Source organism: Ictidomys tridecemlineatus, unplaced genomic scaffold (assembly GCF_052094955.1).
Source record: "Ictidomys tridecemlineatus isolate mIctTri1 unplaced genomic scaffold, mIctTri1.hap1 Scaffold_88, whole genome shotgun sequence".
NCBI lineage: Eukaryota > Metazoa > Chordata > Mammalia > Rodentia > Sciuridae > Ictidomys > Ictidomys tridecemlineatus.
The window spans coordinates 395,001-417,035 of NW_027526121.1; the positions used below are offsets into that span (position 1 = coordinate 395,001).

Sequence of the window (22,035 nt, forward strand, 5' to 3'; positions counted from 1 at the left end):
CCCACCATCAATATGATTTCTCTGGGTGAGGTATATCAAATATATGTTTATTCAGTGCAAAGTGTTTGTTTCCTTCAAGAAAATGTTTCATGATACATATAGGCCAGGAGCCAAAACCTAGAGACTTTATCAGTTGAGAGAAGCCGGGAACTCTGTGTTTCATTGGAGAATTTCTGCCTAAATCTCAAAAGCAGGACCTCAATGACATGACCAGATAGTGGGTTTATTGGAGAATGTCCCCCATTCCTAAAATGATAGTATGGACTATATCCCGCTAGGCCAAGGGTAGTTTGGGCTTCTGCCTTCTATTTGATGCCATTTTTTCCCCCTCTGCTCCCCGGCACCCCAGCTCACTCTTGAAAGGCCTTCTGTTCTGCCAGCCATAGTGACATCTGCTGGCGGACATGGGAAGTCACAAATCTGGGGGACCCTCTCAACCAAACCTTGTTAATGCTGCCATTTATCACAGGGGCAGGGGTGCGGGCTCTGGAGGGCTGGGGTTCCTGTCATTTCTCCCACACCCTCTCCCAAGAGAGCAACCGTGTCTCAAGCAGCCAGTTCCCACCTTCCATTCACAGAACTGAAAGTCAGGCAGATGCAAACCCCAATGCTAGCGTGGGCCCTGGAAAAGAAGACACCACTTCAGGTGACAATAGACTTGACTGGATGCTTAGGGACTGAAGCAAGGCAGTTCTCACCCACCTCTGCTCCCTCCTCATTTTCAGCAGGCCTCTGCCTGCGGCTAGGAGAGGAGTGGAGCTCTGTCCCCCACCTGGCCCCGCTGTCTCAGCGCTGCTTTAGGGGCAAACTTGCAACTAGGTGAGTTGAAAGGGGATTATTCCAACTCAGAGTTTCTTTTCTTCTGATCTAACACAGAAGATGTCCACTTTGTGTTTCTGAGAACTTCATGGTGTCCTAAGAACTCCACTTCACTTTGGCTACTCAAAGTGGAGTCGCTTGGTCAGCAGCACCAGCATCCCTGCTCAGAGCCTGTGAGAAACACTGCCACTAAGAGGTGCTGGAGTTTTGCACTGACAGAAGACACTTTGAAAGAAGCCCCGAGGCTATAACTGCACACACCCAAGTTCATGTGCTTGTACTCCACACTGGGTTCCCCACCTTGGCGCCCTTGGCCCATCAGGCCAGATCCTTCTTAGTCTGTAGAGGTCTTCCCCGTGCAGTGTAGACATTCAGCAGCACCCATGGCCTCTACCTGAGTTGTGCACCAGCACCCCTGACTTGTGATAACACAAAAGGTCTCCAGGCATTGTCAAATGACCCGAGGGGAGGGGGAAAGTCACCTCTGTTGAGACCCATCAGCTTCAGGGCCACCTGAGACCTTGTTACAAACACACATTCTCAGACCCCACCCCAGACTGGCAAAACCAGGAACTCCAGTGGGGCCCAGGAAACTGGTTAACTCTCTGTGAGACACAGGCACTCTGAGGTGGAAGAGGACTCGGGAAAGGCCCTGCAGTGAATCACTATTTGGTGACAGAGAAGTCACAGTGGCCACAGCATGACCAAGAGATTACAGGCTGTGGGTGATAAAGAGCCCAAAGCTGGAGCCACCTGGGAGGGTTTGCAGCCAACACTTCCCCCTGTGCTGTCTCCATGACCTTGGCCAAGTGACCCGATCTTTCAGTGCCTCAGTTGTCACCTATGGAGAATGGGGATGACAGGAGAATTTGAAATAAACAAATGACAGGAGAGTTTGAAGTAAACATGTTTGGATGAAGAAAGGTGCCTAAGCTAGAAAAGTGTGTGAAATAGATAAGGATATAAGGTAAACATATTTTGATGTATTTTAGTACAAACAAAGGTGAGAATTTAGATAAGCAAGATGTAAGCAAGATGTGATGCAATATAGACACAATCTGTTAAGATAGGATAAGAAATAGAAGTTATAAAATAAACAAGTTTTTGGTTTGAAGTGTTGTAAACAACTATAGTATTTAAAGGCCAGGAAGGCTGAGCTCTTTGGCCAGTTCAGACCCACTATGTCGGTGGGTCAACATCGAGCGAACTGAGTCCCGCCAGCCTCTGTTCCTGTGCCTCCTGTGATGTGATGAACCTGGCGTGAATAAACCGAGCATTCGAAAAGGCATCTCGTGTGTAGCGGCTTTTTCTTCAGGACACAGATCGTCGGCTGGGAGCGGTTACCTGGGGCAGGGCTAATCTTGACTCCAGGACCACCCGGGAGTGATCGAGGGACCTCGCCGCAGTCTCCTACTCGTGTCAGCAGACAACCAAAGCACTGTTCCTCCTGCAACTATTGAGGGATGAGGAAGCTTTTATGATAAGGTGCTTAGAAGAGTGCTTGGCTCCAAGACCTTCAGACAAGTCAACTAACTGGTCTTGTCTTCACCATCACTGGCCTGTCTTCCCCCCGATTTTTGAGTCCCCTACAAGCCAGCCTGGCATGTGCTTCATTCTCTGCCACATCCTCAGCAGGGAGCCCTGGCCTGGCCTGGACCAGGCTCTCAATGAACATCGGTGGAGAAAGGCATTGCAGTGCCCACGAGGACATGACAACAGCAGAAGCTCTCTGTCTCAGGGCTTGAATTTTGCTGTGGATCCTGTATGTTCTGCAAAGGGACCCCAGCTTCCTAGATCCAATTCTATTAGAAGGTGTCCTTGCAAATGTGGCAACTGGGCAAAAGTGAGCTTCTCCGTCCGTGTGGATTAGACCGGACCTCAGGTAGATCTACAGGCATGTTATAACCAACAGCCAATCAACACATGCTTAGAAAATCATGGAAAGACTAAAGATGGGGGCGGGGTGCTTCACAGATGCTGTGGGTTTTCTTCTTCTACTTCTAAGATTCTCTCTACCCACCTCCTGAAGTCAGTCATACAACTATCCCCATTTCAGATATGAAAACACTGAGGCCCCAAGAGGTTACAGAACATCCCCAAAATCATTGTCCAGTAAGCAGTGAAAGTGTTCTTCTCATGCTGGTCTCTGATTCCAAACCCATACCTGCCTTTCTTCCCAGGGCACTTCCTGGTCTGCACACAGGGATTACATGCCTTAAGATTGGGAGGACAATCCTAATTTCAAACCTTCTACCTCACGTTATGCTGAAGACCATCCTTAGTAGCAGAGCACGTGTCTTATTTGGTTTAAAAACTCCATCTCTGGTAGTAATGAGATCTCTCTGCCACAGCCCCATCAGACAGCCATTTGGGACCACAGGAGTGTGAAGAAAGAGTGATCACAGGAGTGTGGAGAAAGAGTGACCACAGGAGTGTGGAGAAAGAGAACACAATTCAGGAAAGCGAAATACGAAGAAGCAAGAGCTGAATACACTAGAAAAGACAGGACCAGCAGAGAGCCCAGCTGAGAGAGGCCTGGAGCAGGGCTGGGGCGAGCCAGCGCATTCTACGGGTATTGATGAAGGTCTGCTGTGTGCCTGGCACTATGCTGAGAAGTAGATGCTGCATTGAGTACAGTCTCTGTCCTTGCCCTGCTAAAGATCCCAGTCTGGGGATTCAAAGCTGGATGACATTGTCCAGCACTATGCCATTTCTTCACACCCCAGCTGACCTCCAGCCCCCAGCACCATAGCCCATTTGCCTACAGTGAAGGCCAGCAGCAGCTTCCCGTCATGGCTGGCAGGAGGGGGTGGAGAACTCCCAGCTCTCTCACCCTGTAAGAGGGCTTCTATTAGCAGCATGATCTACATGGACACCCAGCACTCCTTAGCAGGACTATGCTTAGTCACTTAGTGACAACAACTGGCAGTTCCTAATCACTTCCTGTTCTCACCTGGAGTTTTCTAGCATAACCTCCCAAGAAAACTACTTGCTAACAAATCTGGATCACAGAGTCTCCACACTTTACCTCAGGGAAGCCAGAGCATGAAAGAAGATTCTAGAAAGATGTACAGTGATCCCAGTCTATCTGGCCATTTTATGCCTGAATTTATAGTACTCCTTGGCTGCTCTGACTGCCCTGATAGGTTTAGGAGAAAAGACAAGCCATATTTTGGCACGTAAGATGCATTCAGGCCGAGTCACTTTCACAGAACCTACCAAGTAGGGTAGAATCTCATGAAATTTTAAGTACAACAGAATGTCAAATGACTACTCATTCCAGTGAAGACATGCTGCAAATAAGACTTATGAGATGTGCTGCAAACAAGACTTAGAAAAGTGTCCTCAGAGAAGATTCTATCATTCTGCATTTGCTTCTGAAAGTTGAAGCACACAGTTCTAATGAGCCCAGGAAGACAAGGTTGATAGCCAGTTGAGTTGGCATATGATGTACCAGAGCTCAGGACTTCAGGGCTGCTGTCAGGTGGTTCCTGGGCTCTTCTGGTCCTCACCTACACTCAGTGTCTTTTTGTTGGTGATGTAGTTCAGCAATAAATTACTGGCCCAGAGACTTGTTCAGTATTGCTCAGCAGTAGCAAAACACTGTCACCAGTTGTAGGTAGCCAACTCCAGGTGAGAAACTTGATAGATGTTAATGCTCACGGCTTCACACCAGCAACCTGCCCCTCAGTGATCATGCTCTCTAAAATATACACCATGCTAAATTGTGTGGAAGCATTCTACGTCTAGCCAAACCACACGAGCTTTCAAAAGCAGCCCAATAACATTTAGAGGATTCACTCTCCATAGCAAGCTTGCCAATGCCTGAGTGCCCACACACTCTATTGGCGCCAACTTCACCTCATTTTAGAATGCACACATCCACCAAGATATCACTGCCTGTGGTGGTTGCGCGGCCTTTCCAATGGACGAGGTGGATGTGAATGTAACACGTGAATGAATTAGCATTTACCAACAACTGGAAGAAACAAATTCACACTCTATGATATGATGATGGAGCTCCTCTGTAATCTAGACCCTCCACCTCTCCTGCATCCTCTCTCTTTTCCTCTGCCTGGATGGACCTCCAACTCAACCCAGAAGGATGTGTCCTTTCTAGTCAGAAGCCCTGTCATGGCTTCCAATTCCAGGCCCTGATTCTGGTTAACGCAGCCAGAACTCACTTTCAAGGTAGTCTCTTCAGATCTCTTCCCTACCCTAACCACAGTGTGGGCTCTGGCCCCACCCTTACTCTCTACACCACCATTCCACATTATGGTCTTCCTGTCCCTCTCTGTGACCCAGGACTTCCCATGACCGACCCCACCCAACAACAAGCTGTTGAACCAGGTGCCATCAGAGGGAAGAAATGACCAGAGATGGCTAACTTGAAGATTTTACAGAATAGTTCATGAGACGAGGAATATCCTGAACCAGTGAAATGACATAAGAGGAAGTCAATGAATTCTAACCTCAAGGGAAAATCCTACGGTACATTGGCTCTCAAATTCAGCTGCACACTGGAGCCACCTGGGAGCTGTACATAGTACTGACCGCTGGACCACCTACTGGCCCTGGGCTGATGGAATGGCTCTGGGCTAAGATGGGACACTGGGGTTTGTAAATTACCAGTTGAGTATAATATAAATCAAACTTTGGAGACATTGCTTTTTCTCCCACATGAAGAACTGTGTGCATACACATGCAGAAGTACACAAACCTGCAGCATAAGGCTCCTTGAGGCCCATAGATTAAAAGCACTGCAGTCACAAGTACCCTGGCTACGAACACCACCAGACCCCTGGAAGCCTCCTATTTCCACCTTCCAGGTGATCACAGCCCTGCCATCCAAGCATGGAGGAGTCCTCCCTGCTGCGAAATTTCAGTGTGCAGAATGGAGAGCCCTCTGTCCTTGGAGTCCCTGCTTTGAAAACAAGTGCACTGGAGAAGTTTAATTCAAGTGGGAGGCACATGGGCAGGCTTCCTGGAAGAGGCCCTATTGAAAGGAGGATGGGATCTGAGGAGTGGACCAGAGAGAGGAAAGATGGGAAGTACAGCAAGTACATTCAGAGCCGAGGTCAGGCCCAAAATACAATGTGGGCTGACAAGAGAGTCCTTGCACCAGGGTCACCAATTTTGAGAAGGCAATGAGGACTGCTGAAAAGAACAATTCCACAAAATTCCATGGAAACTCACTCATCAGACTTTTCTGAAAACACTGTAAATGCAGGTTTCATGCAAGGAACTCTGGGTGACAGATGGCAAAGTTTGCCAAATGCAAATATGCCTATCAGCTCTGAGAAGCCGTTCTCATTCACACTGCTTCAACCAGGGAAAAAATCCCCATGTGCTTACCGAGAACAAGTTAGCTTGTGCCACTTGAAGCTGCTTCCACAAACAGCTTCACTTCTGCACTTCTAAGCTGTTCTCCTCAAGAACTTTCAGAGCACAGTTCAGGCATGAAACACGAAGGGTGCCAGAAAGAGTTCTCTTGAATCTAGCATCATCAACTTGCAGGGAAAAAGAGGACCAGCTGAGAAGATCAGTTCTCCAAAGTCTCACTGACATCTATTTGTCACACTTGTTTACAACATTCACTTGAAGTGCAGGTACCCACATGAGTGAACTGTTTTTGATCAATGGCACAGAGGATTCAATGTGAAAGCATGCCTGTCACCTGTAAGAAGCACTTTTGATATCTTCTAGGTCACACAGAAAACAAATAGCATGTGCTCACTTACAACAAAGTTACTCAACAAAGCAAATTGAAATTTCTTGCAGCAAACAGCTTTCTTTCTCCCATTCCCCAGCTATTTTCAGCAATCACATCCAGAGTCCAATTCCAGCCCAATATAAAATGTGTGCTCCCAAGGAAGTCTGTATAATTGACATCACCCAACTTGGGGAGGCAAGGGGAATGCTGAGAAGATCAGTTCTTCAAAACTCCTACTTTTTCAGAAAACTCATTGAAAGTCAGGGCCCCACTTGCAGCCATCAGTGGTTGACAGATGGCACAGAGGCTTCAATGTGAAACCATGAATGTCAATCATTACAAGTGCTTCTGACACTCTAGTTCAACCAGGGACAGCCCAAAGTGCTCAACAAGAACACACTTTGTTCCTGCAAGTGGAAGCAGGTTGCATGAACTGCTTCAGTCAGGAAATTCCAAGCTCTTCTCAGCAAGCACATCCAGAGCACAGTTCTGGCCCAATAGAAAAAGAGTCCTAGCAAGAGGGTCCAACACCTACGATCATCTTCATAAGGTAGCTTCCCATCTTCTGTGTAGAAGTGGGTTTCTCCTTGGCATTTATGCTGTGGAGGAGACCACTAGGAGCTAAACTTCATGCAGGACCATCTGACCTGGACTTTTTGCAAGCCCTATGAAGCCCTCACACAAGATCAAATGCTACAGGATTTTGCAGAATAGTCCAGGCAACAGTAGACATTCATTCATTGTCTAGAGTCTACAGATTCCTAGATGCATGGCATTCATTATCATCAAATGCACAATTTTGATCAAAAATCATATATATATATATATATCTTTCCAATCTGAATCAAAAAAATCAGAAATATCCCCAAATCCAAAGAGTGGATCCCCATTGTGATGCTACCAGTGGAAAATTCCACAGCTGACCTCAAGGGTTGGTTCACAGTCAAAACACAGCTCCATGAAAAATATTACATGACATGACCTTCTGGTTATGTGGAAAGTGGCATGGGAAGTACACATGCATGTCTTCTTCAGACATGCGATTCATTTGCAGGACACCTTATGCAATTGAAAATACTCCAAAATGGGAGAAATCAGAACCATGTCTCCAAAGTATTTCCAACTCCAACAGTTTATCTATCTCTCATTGTGTGTGTGTGTGCTCTAGTGTGTGTGTGTGTGTGTGTGTGTGTGTGCACTCTAGTGTGTGTGTGTGTGTGTGTGTGTGCACTCTAGTGTGTGTGTGTGTGTGCTCTACTGTTTGTGTGTGTGTGTTCTCTAGTGTGTGTTTGTGTGTCTTTGTTTCTGTTTGTACCATGATAGCCGATACTTCATTGCCCCCATTGGAAAACTGACTCAGATAATGCCATCTGCCAAACTCCTAAAAAACAAACTTCTTGCTGATACAAGGAAACATTACTTCCTGTTGGTTTGAATGTGTCCTTTAGGAATCACTGCTACATTTAGTATACTCAAATCATCACTGTAGATCAGGTAACAAAAACATATATATTTTAAAATAATAATATATTAATGGAAACAACAAATACAGGATAGATTAACAACTGTGTTACTAAACAAGGTCAAGGACAATGGCAAACTATAGATTCAAACTTTGAAGCAAATAGTAATCAATGTAAATATTCCTGGGCTGCCTCAGCCCCGCCCAGGCACACAGCAGCAGAATGGTTTTGCAAGCATCCTCAGGAGGGCTGCAGCCTTCTTTGTAGGATGAGAGGGAGGTTGAGGCTGGATCCACTCATCATTCTTTTGGGAGAGGCTACTTTTCCTCAGCACAAAGTTGGATTCTGTGTGAGGGTTCTTTGCATAAAATACGTTGGCCTGCGCTGGAATCCTCAGCTCTGGGGAGAGAGGGGTGTACAAAATAAGGTGGCTCAGGAGGTGCTCCCTAGGACACCCCAACATCTGAGAGCCTGTGCCAGAAAAGGCCAGAGCCACACACCTGGGAGCTCTCCAATTCAGCACCAATACCAACAAAGACCACCTCTACAGTCCTCCCTGAGGAAGAACTAGGCAGAGCACTTCAACAGACCTAATGTCTGTTCCTACCAAAGGCTTTGGACTCCAGAACATCCCAGGTCCTCTTGAATCTGCCAAAGCACACCACTAGATTTACATTTGAAATCTCCCACAAAAGGCTCCTGTGCCGAAGATTCAGACCCCACATGAGCCATCTTCACAGGTGGGTTTGGAGGGAAGCATTGGATGGTGAGTGCTCTGATGTCAACATGAAATTCTTATTCAAGATGAATACTCTACTGTGAGGTGGGAGGGACTGGAAGAAAGGTTGAGCATGGTTGGAGGAAGACCTAAACAGGGTTGTGCCCTAGGAAAAAATACCTTGTTCCTATTGGCTCCACTGAATCCTCATTCTCCATGTAGAGGTCCTCCTTCTCCTCTCCATATTTCTCTCTCTCCCTCTCTGCCAGCCTCGTTCCCTCTCTCCCACTCTATGCCTTTGTGGCAAGGGCTGAGGCGCTCTCCACTGCCACACACTAGAGCTTTATGGACAGCCTCAGTGCACAACCAAAGAGAAAGCTATGAAACCCGGAGAAAAAGGCCTAGGATTCCTCTTCTGAGTTATTTTCCTCAAGTATGGCCACAGTGAGGACAGGCTACCCAGCATGGATACCACATTAGAGCCATGCTTCTGTGTTGGTGGAGCCCACCTCCATGTGGACCAGCCTCAGAGAATGGAGGCCACATTCCAAATGCTGCCCTATTGAGAACAATGGTTCCAAAGACCAGCAAAGGGAATGCTTCCCTCCAAAATGGTGTATGGCCCAGTGGTGCCATGACCCTGGGTGGGGGAATACAACAGCCAGCTTCTCCTTCCTCTGAACACCTGTTTCCTGTCGCCCTCCTCTAACCTAGAGCCTGTTCTCCATCCCTTCTGGATTGGATGTGGGGATCTCTGCTATGAATTTCTAAGGCTACCAAGGCCCCAGACAGACTTCCTCTTCCATAGATTCTACTAACCTAACAGTAGGTTAATATAGGAAAAAATTGATCCTAGAACTCATAGGGATGGTGGTCTTCAGCATACATAGGCTGGGATAATGGCTGCTGTGGTGTTTGGCTCACAAAAAACCAACCAATCAACCAAAGAAAAAGCGCTGGCATTATTATCAGATGAGCTCTGTGGCTACGTGCTCAGGAAGCCCTCCTCTGACTTTAATTTGGGATCATAACCTGGCTATTGTGATCACTCCTTGGCAGGTGGACTCAGGTACAGACAACCAGGAAATTTGCCCAAACACAGATGATTCAAGCTGTCCCCCAGGCTGTGTTTTCTTCCCAATTTCATCCTGTTACTGCTTGCTAGAATCCTGGCAATGCTCTGCCCAGGCAGTGGTTTTCTGATCATACAGAAGGCTTTCAATCCTACTGCTTCAATCCACAAAATGCCAGTTCCCTCTTTAGCCCATGCATTCCCATGTTCCTCTGAAACCACTCCTATCCCAGACCACAGAACCATACTGCTCCTGGAAAGAGGCTTTCCTCCTCACTCCTCACTGATGTCAGCTTTAGATGCCTGTTCATGTCCAGGGGAGGCACCTGGTGGGGAGCCACAATATCCACTGGGGTATACCATTGGACCTCGAGACCTTCCACCAGCAGAAGTGTAGTTGGCTTTGTGCACGAGCCCCAACACACCCTGTTGGAGTGTTCTTGGGGGTCAGAGACTACTCTTTGGTGCTAAGAGTTAACTTGAGTCCACATCCTGACCCTTGCTCCCTGCCATCTGATTGTCCCACTTACTCTGACGGTGAGAGATGATTTGGCCCAGCTCATATTCCTCCGGCTTCTCCTGAGTAAGCAAGTGTAGCTCAAGGGCCCTGCGGATGATGACAGGAGCCCTATCGTGGCAGGTCACCTGAAGCAGCATGGGAGACAGGCCTTCAGGAAATGGGCCTTGAAGTGACTACTCAAGGACAGTGGGCAGGGGCATTCTGGAGGCACCTCCACTCTAAATACAAGGGCAACATCCATGACCCTACTACCTGAAGCTGGCCTCCTGCTCATCGGGCGGGCTCTTCCCATAGGTTACTAGCCAAATCCTTGTACATAGGACTTCCTGGACCTGCCATTGCTCTTTGTGGAGCTGCACTCCTCTCGAAGTGAAAGGACCCCACTACCTGCATACAGATGCAATCTCATCCCAAAAGTTGGGAGGAATGGGACAATAGCCTCCAAGATCCCAGGTCTGCCCGAGGATGCAGGCGGCATTGGGAATGGCCTAGGCACAAAACCGAGAGGCTTTGGTCTGGATTCCAGGGACAAAAACAGACCCAGAAACATGACCACACACAGGAGTGACGAAAGACAGTCACGAGAGCTCCTGGCCTCCAGAGGCTCAGTGCTGGCTGGGGTGTAGGAGGGCACCTCATCCGGCAAGGGTGGTCATTGGGTTACCTGGACATTTAGTGTGCTTGCTCCATATCCATACCGACTCTGCAGAGAGACCCTCTCAGCTCCTTGTTCAAGGAACATGCAGAACCTCACACTGCTGTCCTCCTCCATAGACGTCAACATCCCATACAGGGGAACCTGCAACCTAGGTCCTGTCCTGTTCTCATCTGTCACCCATACCCGCCTCTGCCCTTCTGGACTTCATGCTGCCTTCTGACACACAGATTCCCTCAGACATGGCGGTGGACAAGCTGCTGCTCTCCCTCATCTCAACTCCAGCCCTTCACACTGACCTCTCCCTTCTTGATTACCATCTATCCTCCTGATCTTCCAGAAGCTCCAATGCAAGAGGGCATGAGTATTCCATGGTATTGGACCAGTGTCTGCTCCCCACCCAGGTGTAAGCACCAGGGGACACCCCTGCTCCCAGGCTTACCAGGACCTTCTTGGCCATCTTTGGACTTTGTGTTTCTAAGTGGACATGAATTAAGCAGGTGTCTCCCACCTGCTTGTGGGAAAGCGGCCTGGAGGACTTGCAGGTTGATTCTGAGAACTGTGGGGGATGGAACATCAGCAAACCCAGAAACAGAAAGCCACCCAGCCTGTCGGTTGGCTCTATGGGCTCCTAGCACATATGTCTAGGTGATGAGGCTTCTTATTTCCCCAGGTGGGAGTGGAATGGCAGTACAAGTACAGCTTGAATAAGGTAGGTGTTTACCTCCTTTCCCTTGACTTCGGGGCGTTTCCTCACGATGAAATATTTTATTCCCAGATTCATGGACAGATACACGAGTGAGTGGTCAGGGACCTTGATTTCTGCAGAGCGAAGTGGACAGAATTGTTAGGTGGCACTCAAGGATTATACCACAAAACACCCACACCCCCTGAGAGTCTCCGCCAGGGCGAGCCTGCACCAGAATTGAGAGCCCTCCTATCCAGCTACAGTGCCACCAAAGACTCCCTCAGTGATTCTTCCCTGGAGAAGATGATGTACAGGATTCTAAACCAAAAGAGCACCTGGCAATGGAAACAGCACCTTGGGCCCCAGAACTTCTCAGTGCAGGTTGGATCTGCCAAAGGGACACTGCTAGGCTGTGCATCAGGATTGGCAAAGGCTCCTGTGCTTAGGCCTTTCTCCCCAGGACAGCCATGCTCACACATGGGCATTCAGGGAAGCATTGGATGGTGGGTGAATTCATCCCCTTGCCCTGGATGAATCCATTCATGGATGAATACGCGGAGGGGAGGTGGTATCCATCAGAGGTGTGTTGGGCATGGACATGGGAGGACTTCAACAGGGTGGTGCCCTGGAGAACTCTATTGTTTTCTAGGTTCGCTCTTCTTCCCCTTGTTTCTCATCATGAGCTGTCTGCTTGGTACTTGTATTCTGGTTCTTATTCTACTTCTGGCTCTTCTTTCTGTCCTGCATCTTCTTGTAGTTCTTTCTGGGTCTTTTTCTTGTTCTTATATGATTCCTTCTTGTTCTTCTTGTGTATCTCCCTCCACCCTTCCTTTTGTTTCACCTCCTGCTTTTTCTTCTTCTTCCTCCTGATCTTCATCGTGTGATCCTCTACCCACTCGGGAGTGTCTCTTTCTCCTCCTCCTTCTCCTTCTTTCTCTGGCAATGGTGGGGCGTCCTCTGAAGAGTTCAAATCTATCACACTCTTCTGCCCAGATGCAGCCTCTGTTCAGTAGTCCAAGATGAAATCAGTTCTCAATCAATGGCCGGGAGTGAAACCAAGACCCAAGACAAGTGACTTCCTTTCTTTGTCATTGTCACAGTCAGGAAAGACTGGATAACAGACACCACATTCTGGATAGGCTTCTACCTGTGGTAGTCAGCACCTCATCTGGACCAGGATTGCTAAAATAGATTCCACCTCCATAAAGCTTCCCCAATGAAAACAAGGTTTCCAAAATCTAGGAGAGGGCCAGCATCACTGCCACCCTCCTGCCATAAGGCATAGATGCCATCACACCTAGTGGGTTCCAGGCCCCCGGTAGTCCTCCCTTTTGACCTCTGTTACACACAAACCTCCCCTGGTCTGGAGCTTGCTCTCAACTGATGTTTGGGTTGAAAGTCTGTTTCTGAAATCACCTTTGTAGATTCTCAGTTTGGTAATTTCTTATTGATTGACTTAATTTTTTACCAGGGATAAAACCAGAGGCACCTAAGCACTGAGACCATTTCCAGGCCTTTTTACTTGGGTACAGGGTCTCCCTAAGTTTCTGAGGCTGTTTGGAAATCCCCATCCTCCTGCGCTGCCTCCCAAGTCCCTGAGATTCACAGACACTGCCCCTTGCCCAGCTCCTTGCACCTCAGTCTTCCTCATGTGTGAGACAGAGCCAACCCAAATGAGGCGGTGTGTGAAAATGGGAAAACTCACTTACGTGCCCGACAGATGGTGGGTTCTATTGTGGACAGGCTGGGATGGTGGAGGCTAGGAGTGTCTGGCTCACAAAAAAGGAAAGAGCACTAGCATTGTGGACAGCTCAGCATTGTGGCCTACGTTCTTCAGAGCCCTTCTTTGTTGCTGGAAGGAATAATAACCTGGCCATTCTGATATCTTCAGTAGATGGGCACCCAGGCACAGAGGACTTAGAATTGTTCCCAAAAGAACCCAAACAGGCTGTCCCCTGGCCTTGACTTCCTCTTCACTGAGTCCTGTTCCCAGTTGCTGCAATCCTGACATTCTTGAGTAGGCAGGACTTCTCATATCCTGGCCATGGATCAGAACCTGTGCTGCTTCCGTCCACAGCAATGCTGATCCAATCAGGACCCATGTTCTCCTCCTCTTCATTTGAAGGCATCCTTATCAGTGAGCCATAAACCAAACTGATGATGGATTGAGCCTCTCTCTGCCTTGCCCTCATTGATATTAGCTTTGCATTGCCAGACCAGGTCCAGGGGAGAACACATTTAGGGAGGTCCAGCAGCCCCCTGGGGCCTCATTGAGCCCCTCCACATTGGACACGCCCATCACTGCACTTGGTTTCCTGCACCAGGCCCACCACACTTTGGTATTTTGGGGCCAAGGTCCACTTTCTCTTGGCTGTGAGTTATCCTGAGCCCACTGTGGATCATGTCTCCCCCCTGTCTGATTGTCCTACTTACTCTCATTCTCAGACATCATTCTCAGCAGCTCAAAGTTGTCTACATCCTCATGCTGCAACATATTTTGGTCCAAGGCCCTGTGGATGAGGCTTGTCACCGTCTCCTGACAGGTCACCTGGATCAGGGTGGGACAAATGTCATCAGAGAATGGCTTTTAGAGGAGCTACCCAGAAGACTGTGGTCAAACATTCAGGAGAAATCTCAGCTACATATACAAGGGCACAATCTTATTATCCTGCTACCTGAGTGTGGCCTCCATATACCCCCTGGGTTCTTGCAATGTGCTACTAGAACAATCCTGGTACAAATATCTGCCTGTACCTGCCATCTCCCCTCCCCCTGGGGAGCCACATTCCACTCAGGTCAAAGGACCAAACTGCCTATGCACAGACACACTCTCATCTCACTGAGATGGCATCAATGGGCAAGGGATCTGCACACAAAGTGTGCTCTGGGATGCAGGCTGCCTTTGTGGGTGGAAGAGGCAAATGCACTGAAAATTTTGGTCCTTTATGCCACTACACAAAACAGACTCAGATACAAGAGTGTGCACTTGAGTGCTTCATGATAGCTTTGATAGGCCCTGGCCTCTGGAAGCTTGGTGCGAGTCTGGTTGTAATGATGTACTTGACTCAGCACTGGCAGTCACTGAACATGTCTCCTCTGCAGCTGGACACCTGTAGCATTAGCGTGTCTACTGCACATCCATAGAAATTCTGCCAAGAACCCCTTTAGCTCCCTATTCACATACATGCAAAGGCTGACATTCCAAAGCTTTGGCATGACCCCCCAGGTGATCCCGACCCCAAATTCCTACACCTAGTCATGCTAAGGAGGTTCTCTTCCCTGCCAACAGGAACACATCCCCTCCTACACATGTGACAAGTCACTGCCACCTCCTCTGCTCCAACCTCACTCATTGAGAATACCAAGTTGTAGGCACTGCAGCCTGCACCCTGGACATATCTCTGCCTTCATCTGTCCACAGCACTTCCTTCTGCACTTCTGGCCTGCAAAACCCACAGTACACAGGCCAACTCACCGCTGGAGCTGGGCATGCTGATGCTCTTCCTCCTCAGGTCAAGCCCTTAAGACGGACCTCTCTCTATTTCCCACCACAGCCCCGGGGTTGGCTGTGTCTCCTGCCTTCCACTGTGTGGACACCCAGGAGGCAGCCCTGCTGTCGGGCTTACCAGGATGCGCTTTGTCTCCCTCAGGCTCTGTCCCTCTAGGAGGACGTGAACAAAGCGGCTGTCTTCCACCTGCTCGCTGGAGTAAAGCAGAGAGGAGCTGCTACTGGTGACTTTTCTCATGCACCACTCATTGCTTTGGGTGGCCTGGGGCAATGATCCTGCAGCCACTGTAGAGCTGCTGCTCACAGCTGCTGGGATCCTGGATGCCACTGCCACAGAAGGCTCCAAGAACTGTGGGGGATGACAACATCAGCAAAACCCAGCAACTGCACCCCACCCAGCCTGGAAGTTGGCTCTGTGGGCGTTCTGCAACATCCATCCAGAACCTGAGGTTCTTGTCCCCTTGGAGGATGTGGAGTGGCACCAGGAGTAAAGACTGAAGAAGGTGGCTGTTTACCTCCTTTGGCTTGACCTTCAACGACTTGCTGGCATCTGTTTCCCGAAGAAGAAAGTTATAATTCACTCCTCCATCCAGGGCATAATATACTTTCCCATCAGCAGGGATCCTCAGCTCTGGAGAGGCAGGGGCAGAGGCATGGTAGGTGACACTCAAGGAATACACTACCCAACATCCCCCACAACTGAGAGCCTCTGCCAGCTCAGGTCTCACACACAGACCTGAGAGCCCCCAAATCCAGCTACTGTTCCACCAAAGACTCCCCACTGATTCCTCCCTGAGGACCCTCTATGCACAGGAGGTCCACTACAGGAACACCTTTCAAGGAAATAGCCCCTCGCACCCCAGAACCTCTTAGTTCACGTTGGACCCACCAATGAGAAACAGCTAGACTTTGTATCTGGATTGGTCCCCAAAGACTCATGTGTTGAAGGTTTTCTCCCCACTGCAGCAATGATCACATGGGTTTGGGGGAATCACTTGATGGTGGGTGCCTCCACCTTGCCAGTGGATTCATCCACTCATACAGGGCTACACTAATTTGAGGGGTATGGTTTGGAGGTGTGTTGAGCGTGGGTGGAGGATGTCCACAGCAGGGCTGTGCCATCCAGAGCAATATATTTCTCTTGAGTTCCCCACTTCTGCATTTCCTCCTCATGAGTATAATTCTCATTCACATTTTTAATCAATTTATTGTTATACTTCTTGTTTGGCTTGTGTTTCTCCTTCTTGTTCTTGTTCTTCTTCATCTTCTTCTCATGCTTCTTCTTATAGTCATCTTGACCTTCTTATTCATTGTCTCCTCCTTCAACTTATTTTCATTTTTCTCCTCCTCCTCCTCCTCCTCCTCCTCCTCCTCCTCCTCCCCCCCTCTCCCCTCTCCCCTCTTCTCTCTTCTCTCTCTCTCTCTCTCTCTCTCTCTCTCTCTCTCTCTCTCTCTCTCTAAGAAGAGTTTACAAGCTGTGGAGGGTTCTATTCTACCACACACTTCTCTCTAGAAATGGCCTCTGGTCCTAAATGGACTCAGTTTGCAGTGAATAGAAAGATTGGAAGCCAGAAATGATTCTTCATTGAACTGCTTTTCTCATGTACTCATCTAGGTCAGGAAAGGCTGCCAAAGTAGGCACCCTGTGGTTGTCTGTCTTCTTTGACACAAGACAAAGAAGTCTCTCTTCTTGGCCCCTCGTGGATAATAGCTTTGCAATGCCTCCTCAGGCCAAGGAAAGAAAACATGATAGGCAGGTCCACAGCCCCTGGGGAACATGAAGAACCTGCAGATTTATGCCCCATCATTACACTTTGTTTTGTGCACAAGTCCCACCATACTCTTCCTGGGCATTGGGCCAACGCACACTGTGTTTTGGCTCCCAGTTATCGTGAGCCCACTGTGATTCACTGCTCCCTACCCTCTGATGGTTCCACTTACTCTGATGGTTCGAGACAATTTGCAGAAGCTCGTAGTTTTCTGGATCCTCCTGCTGGAGCAAGTGTGCATCTAAGGCCCTGCGGATGATGACTGGAGTCGTGTCCTGGCAGGTCACCTGAGCAGGGTTGGAGAAAGCTCATCAGAGAGGGAATTTGGGAGTAGCTACCCAGAGGACAGTGCTCAAGGACAATCAGAGACAAGTGAGCTCTCAACACAAGGGCACCATCTTGATACCCTGCTACCTGAGGCCTTCATGTGATCATGTGGGGTCTTCCTATGAGCCTCTAGTCCAATCTTGGTACAAAAGTTTGTTTCAACCTGCTATGCCCTACAGGGACAAGGGAATAAGGACCAAAAGGCTTTGTACAGACACACTCTAGTCCCATCAATATGGGAGGAATGGTCCAGTTGACTTCCATATCCCTGCTCTGGTCTGGGATGCAGCTGCATTTTTGTGTGGACCAGGCACAAACCCTAGGTGCTTTGGTCCTGACAACACACACTAGGACTCTTTAATGATAGGCATGGAAGTTGCTGGGCTCGAGAGTGTCAGTGCTTTCTGGGGTATCAGGAGGTTCGGACCCAGCAGGTGCAGTGGTTCAACATGGCTCCCCTGGAGGTGGACACCAGAGTCTCATGATTAATACTCCACACCCAGGAAAATTCTGCAGAGAGAGCCGCTGAATATCTATTCATATACATGCAAACTAGGACACTAATGGGCCCCTCCAAGGCCCCCAGTTGTCTGTGACCCACACCTACCCACCCTAATCATTCTACAATGGCTCCCTTCCCTTCAACCAGCAACATATCCCCTCTCACACACAAGAAAATGACTGCCAACTCCTCTGCTTCAACCTCCATGGTTCAATATACTCCTCCTCAATACCAAGGTCAGTAGAGGACGGCCTACACCCTCGATATTTCTCTGACCTCCTCTGAACCCAGCACTCACTCCTGCACTTCTGACCTGCACACCCCAAAACACGCAGGCCCACTCGCACCCAGACCTGGCATGCTGCTGCTCTCCCGCCTCTCTCTTCCTCACTTTCTGCTCTCCTTCCTGACCTTCCAGAAGCTCCAGTTCAAGAAGACAGGCCTAGTCCAAGGTGTTTGCTGTGGACTCGGTCTTCCCCAGTGTGGGCTCCCAGGAGACTCCCCTGCTCGAAGACTCACCAGGATGCTCTGATACTGTGTTGTCCTTTCGTTTTCCAGGTAGACGTGAATGAGGCACCTGCCTCTCACCCGCCTGTTGTACTGGGGCCGTGGGGAGTACCGAGTGGAGACCCCTGATGTCCTGGACTCCAGCTCTGCCCCTTCCCAGGGAGAAGGCTCTGGCTCTGGGGTTGGCTTAGGAGCCGTGACAGGAACTGAGCTTGTAGCTAGAGGAGAAAAGATGCCAACATGACTGCCTTGCCCTGACCTTCGCACAGACAGACAATACCCCTGCTCCCAGGAAGAACTCAGGCCCTTAGCCCACACAGGACCTCTTTGAAGACTGGGGTCACTTCCTGAGTGGACAAAGGCTTATCCTAATTTCCAGCACAACACCAGGCATACAGACTCCCTGCAGTGGGACAGCAGTCGGACCTTTCCTCATATACCCTTAGGTACTCACCATAGTCCGCCTGGCTCTCAGGCTCTGCCTGGCTTGATATGCCGTCTTCAGTTGGGGCCAGGAGGTGGTGTGCTTGGTGCTCCAGGAAGAGATACATATACGGCAGCAGCAGCTGCAGACTCAGAGAGCCTGGAGGCTGATGGGAAGCCTCGATGAAGAAGTTCACCCAGGTCCCCAGGAAGGAAGGTGAGGCACTGTGGGGAGGCAGGTGTGGAGTCAGCAAAACCCTGGCCTTGCCTTCGCCACGGCCTCCAGAGCAAACCTCTGACCCTACACTCCTGAACCGTCCCTGGCTCTGAAGACACCTGTCCACCCCAGACAAGTCACAGTGGCTGTACAGGCAGGGACAGGACAGGTCGCCACAGGCAAAGAACCTTCAACGAAGGAGCGCTAGATCCATGGTTTGACCAGCTCTCCCCTCCTCTTGGCAGGCCTGACACTCTTCTTCCTCTTGGCTACCTGCTCTCCAACCTGGAATGCACCTTCCAGGAGTGTCTGTCCTCCTGCCCACTCTTCTCAGGGCTCAAGAGACAACTCCTCCCCTGGCGTGGGCTGCAGTGCTACCTCATTCTCTGTGAGCTCTCACTGAGTCCTCCTGAGTAGCAGTGGACCTCTCTTTTCCCATGAGTGCAGACCACATCTCTGTGGCCCTGGGGGAGGACAGGGAGGTGTGGTGTGGGGGGATCCATTGTCCCAGGGGCTCTCCCAGAGGACCATGACTACCTACAACTCCCCGCCTTACCCCTCCTACTGTTGAAGCCCCACACCTTACACTGCAGGCAGAAAACACAATTGGGGAGAGCAGTCTTTCCTCAGCCTTCCCAAGTCAAATCACCTTGCAGGTCCCTATTGTGGAAACAGGAGCCCACCCTCTTGACCCCAAGCCCATTCCATGTTGAAGTTGGTCCAGGGGTCCACCACAGTCACTGAAGAGGACAACGTGCAGTTATGCCTCATGGAGTCAGGAATGCATTCACATGTAGAATATGTACTCATGGCACCTGCGGTTTTAGCCTGACCCCCATGAAAAGGGACACAATGGCAGTCATTTGCACCTCATTTTTCATTGGATTATGAAACATGACTGGAAACGTGTCTTCACACAGTGGGTGCTTTCTCTGTGTTCATCAGTGAATGAGCCCAAACTGCTGATTCCCACATATCTCTGGGTGTGGGAGCTGCCATGTCCAAAGCCCCTGTCCAGCTATGTCCCAGCTAGGACGCTCTGTCCCACTATGGAAACTAACATGTCTTTATTAATCCAAAAGTGCTTTTCCCAAGGCCCGAGTTTTGAGACGCCTCTGGCACAGATCTACGTTCTTCACGAAGCCAACATCACACCAGAAAGACCACCTGGCATCGCTGAGTCCACCTGGGAATGAGCTCAGTGCACACCATTGAGCTGTGGTGCCCAGTGTGTGGGGACTGCTCCACGGACCTCTGTGGATCAGCTGGAGTCAGGATGGTTTCTCTCCCTGAGAGGGGAGTTCACTGCCCTTTCAAGGCTGTGGCAGGCACCTCCAGGACTCGTCCCATTCGGGGCTGACTTTCCACTATGAGTGTGGTCCTCTATCTCATTAGGTATTACAAACCTTTGGGTCCCTGAGAGGTACATGGCAGCCCCAAGACCCAGGCATGAGGGGGCTACACACTTGGGCTTGGTGGTCTGGTGCTTACCTTGGGAACAAGAGATCCAGCACGTGCTGGGTGGGGATGAAATCCCAGGAGATTAACCCCATGTTGCTGCTGAAATGTAGGTTCCTCCCACCAATGTCAGGCAGGAGCTCATTCCTAAGCTGGTCCTGCCTGTAAGGTTCAAGGCTTTGTATGCTGAAGGGCTCCTCCGTGTTCTGATCATTTTCACCCTGGGTTGGGACCAAGAATGGTGGGTTCAAAATGGAAATGGTGACAAACAGAAAAATGACTTGTGCCAATACACTAGAGTCAAAGCACAATGGGACAGTTCCCATCAGTACACACACACACACACACACACACACACACACACACAGTCAGAATAGGAGTCCTGGGCCATTCATCAGGGATCAGACTAGAGGGCCTGCTGGGCTCACCTGCCCTGTCCTACTTACTGTTACTCTTGAGCTCCTCTGCGACAATCGCCAGAGGATCTGGTGTCTAAGATGAAGCCTCACCCAGTGTATCCACAAAAGGGCTAGTTGGCCCTCCTGAGATTCCTGGGAGCCTGAGGCTCGGCATTGTTTGCAAGGACAGGGGAACATCCTTCTCACTCCAGTTTCTCCAACCAAATAAGCTCGGATGGCTTGGTCAGTGAAGTGGGTGCCTGGATACCAGGGTTCCATGTTCTGTTTGATCCATTGTCAAGGCAATGATGTCATTTCCTGTGCCCATACCTGAGCCTCTTTTCACATAAGACCACTTTCAAAAGCCCTATGGGCTGCTGATTTCTCCTCCATGCCTACCCATCTCAGGTGCGCATGTGTTCACCAACAACTACCCAAACATCCCCACCAGCATCTGCCCTGCTTGGTACCACTAGAGTTCCAGCTTGGAGCCTTCAAACATGCATTCACAACCAGTCCTTCCCTCTCAGCAGCTTTTGGACCCTGGTCCCATCATTGTGCAACTCATGGTGTGCCCAATCTTTTCTGGAAAGTAAGGTAGCATCTAATCTCTAGGGTTTATTGTGTCTATTGGCCCATAACACTCTCTATTCTCTCTGAAACCAGAGATGGGACTCACAGGTGGCTAAAGCACAAATGTAGAGATGGGGCAATCAGAAGAAGGAGAGAGAAAAATAATGCACCCTAACTCAATCACGCCTGTGTCCCACACAGGGATGTGGCCAATGTCCGTCCTATCCTGGCTGCAGTTCCCTCTCTACACCATGGCAAGTTGGAGGGCACTGAGATGCAGAGGCTGCTCCCCTCTGCCTTACAACTTCCCAAAGCTTCTCCTAAGATTTCAAAAGGGCCAAGTGTGTCTAGTGTTGGGGTCTCACAGAGACTCCGAGGTACCACAGCATCCTGCTGCCCAGAACCGGTTCACCCCTCACCTCAAGGGGGCTCAGCCTCCTGATTCATGGGAATTGAAGTGGGTACAGGTGATGGGATATCATCTCCAAGACCGAGTTATGCCAAGTCCATGACCCCTGTCTGCATCCCTGTCTCCAGCACCACTCCCCCCTCTCTTTCCTCCTCAGAGCAAACAAATCCATTTAGCAAGTATGTCCTGTGATAAAGACATGACAGTCACCCATCCTCTCATTACAAAAACACTGAGGCTCAGCCAACATGGATCCTACTAGGAACACAGGCATAAACTCAGATTCTGATCCTCCC

General features: G+C 49.5%; 1 protein-coding gene across 19 annotated transcripts in view; it reads right to left on the bottom strand.

Annotated features, from left to right (window-relative positions):
- Window positions 1-8,022: 8,022 nt before the first annotated feature.
- Window positions 8,023-22,035, bottom strand: part of LOC144374780 (uncharacterized) — a 60,063-nt gene continuing 46,050 nt past the window's right edge. For 15 of the 19 annotated variants that reach the window (XM_078037517.1, XM_078037520.1, XM_078037530.1 and 12 more), the window contains 11 exons: window positions 20,393-20,580; window positions 18,716-18,909; window positions 18,274-18,479; window positions 17,098-17,212; window positions 15,672-15,787; window positions 15,275-15,505; window positions 14,082-14,196; window positions 11,685-11,782; window positions 11,403-11,519; window positions 10,316-10,430; window positions 8,023-8,394 (listed from right to left, as the gene is read on the bottom strand). In XM_078037517.1, coding sequence (XP_077893643.1) covers window positions 8,189-8,394; window positions 10,316-10,430; window positions 11,403-11,519; window positions 11,685-11,782; window positions 14,082-14,196; window positions 15,275-15,505; window positions 15,672-15,787; window positions 17,098-17,212; window positions 18,274-18,479; window positions 18,716-18,909; window positions 20,393-20,580 — 1,701 coding nt within the window. In that variant the 3' untranslated portion in view covers window positions 8,023-8,188. Of the gene's footprint in view, window positions 8,395-10,315; window positions 10,431-10,557; window positions 11,520-11,684; window positions 11,783-14,081; window positions 14,197-15,274; window positions 15,506-15,671; window positions 15,788-17,097; window positions 17,213-18,273; window positions 18,480-18,715; window positions 18,910-20,392; window positions 20,722-22,035 lie in introns of those variants that run through there. The other 4 variants (XM_078037516.1, XM_078037532.1, XM_078037533.1 and 1 more) reach the window with 4 other exon arrangements.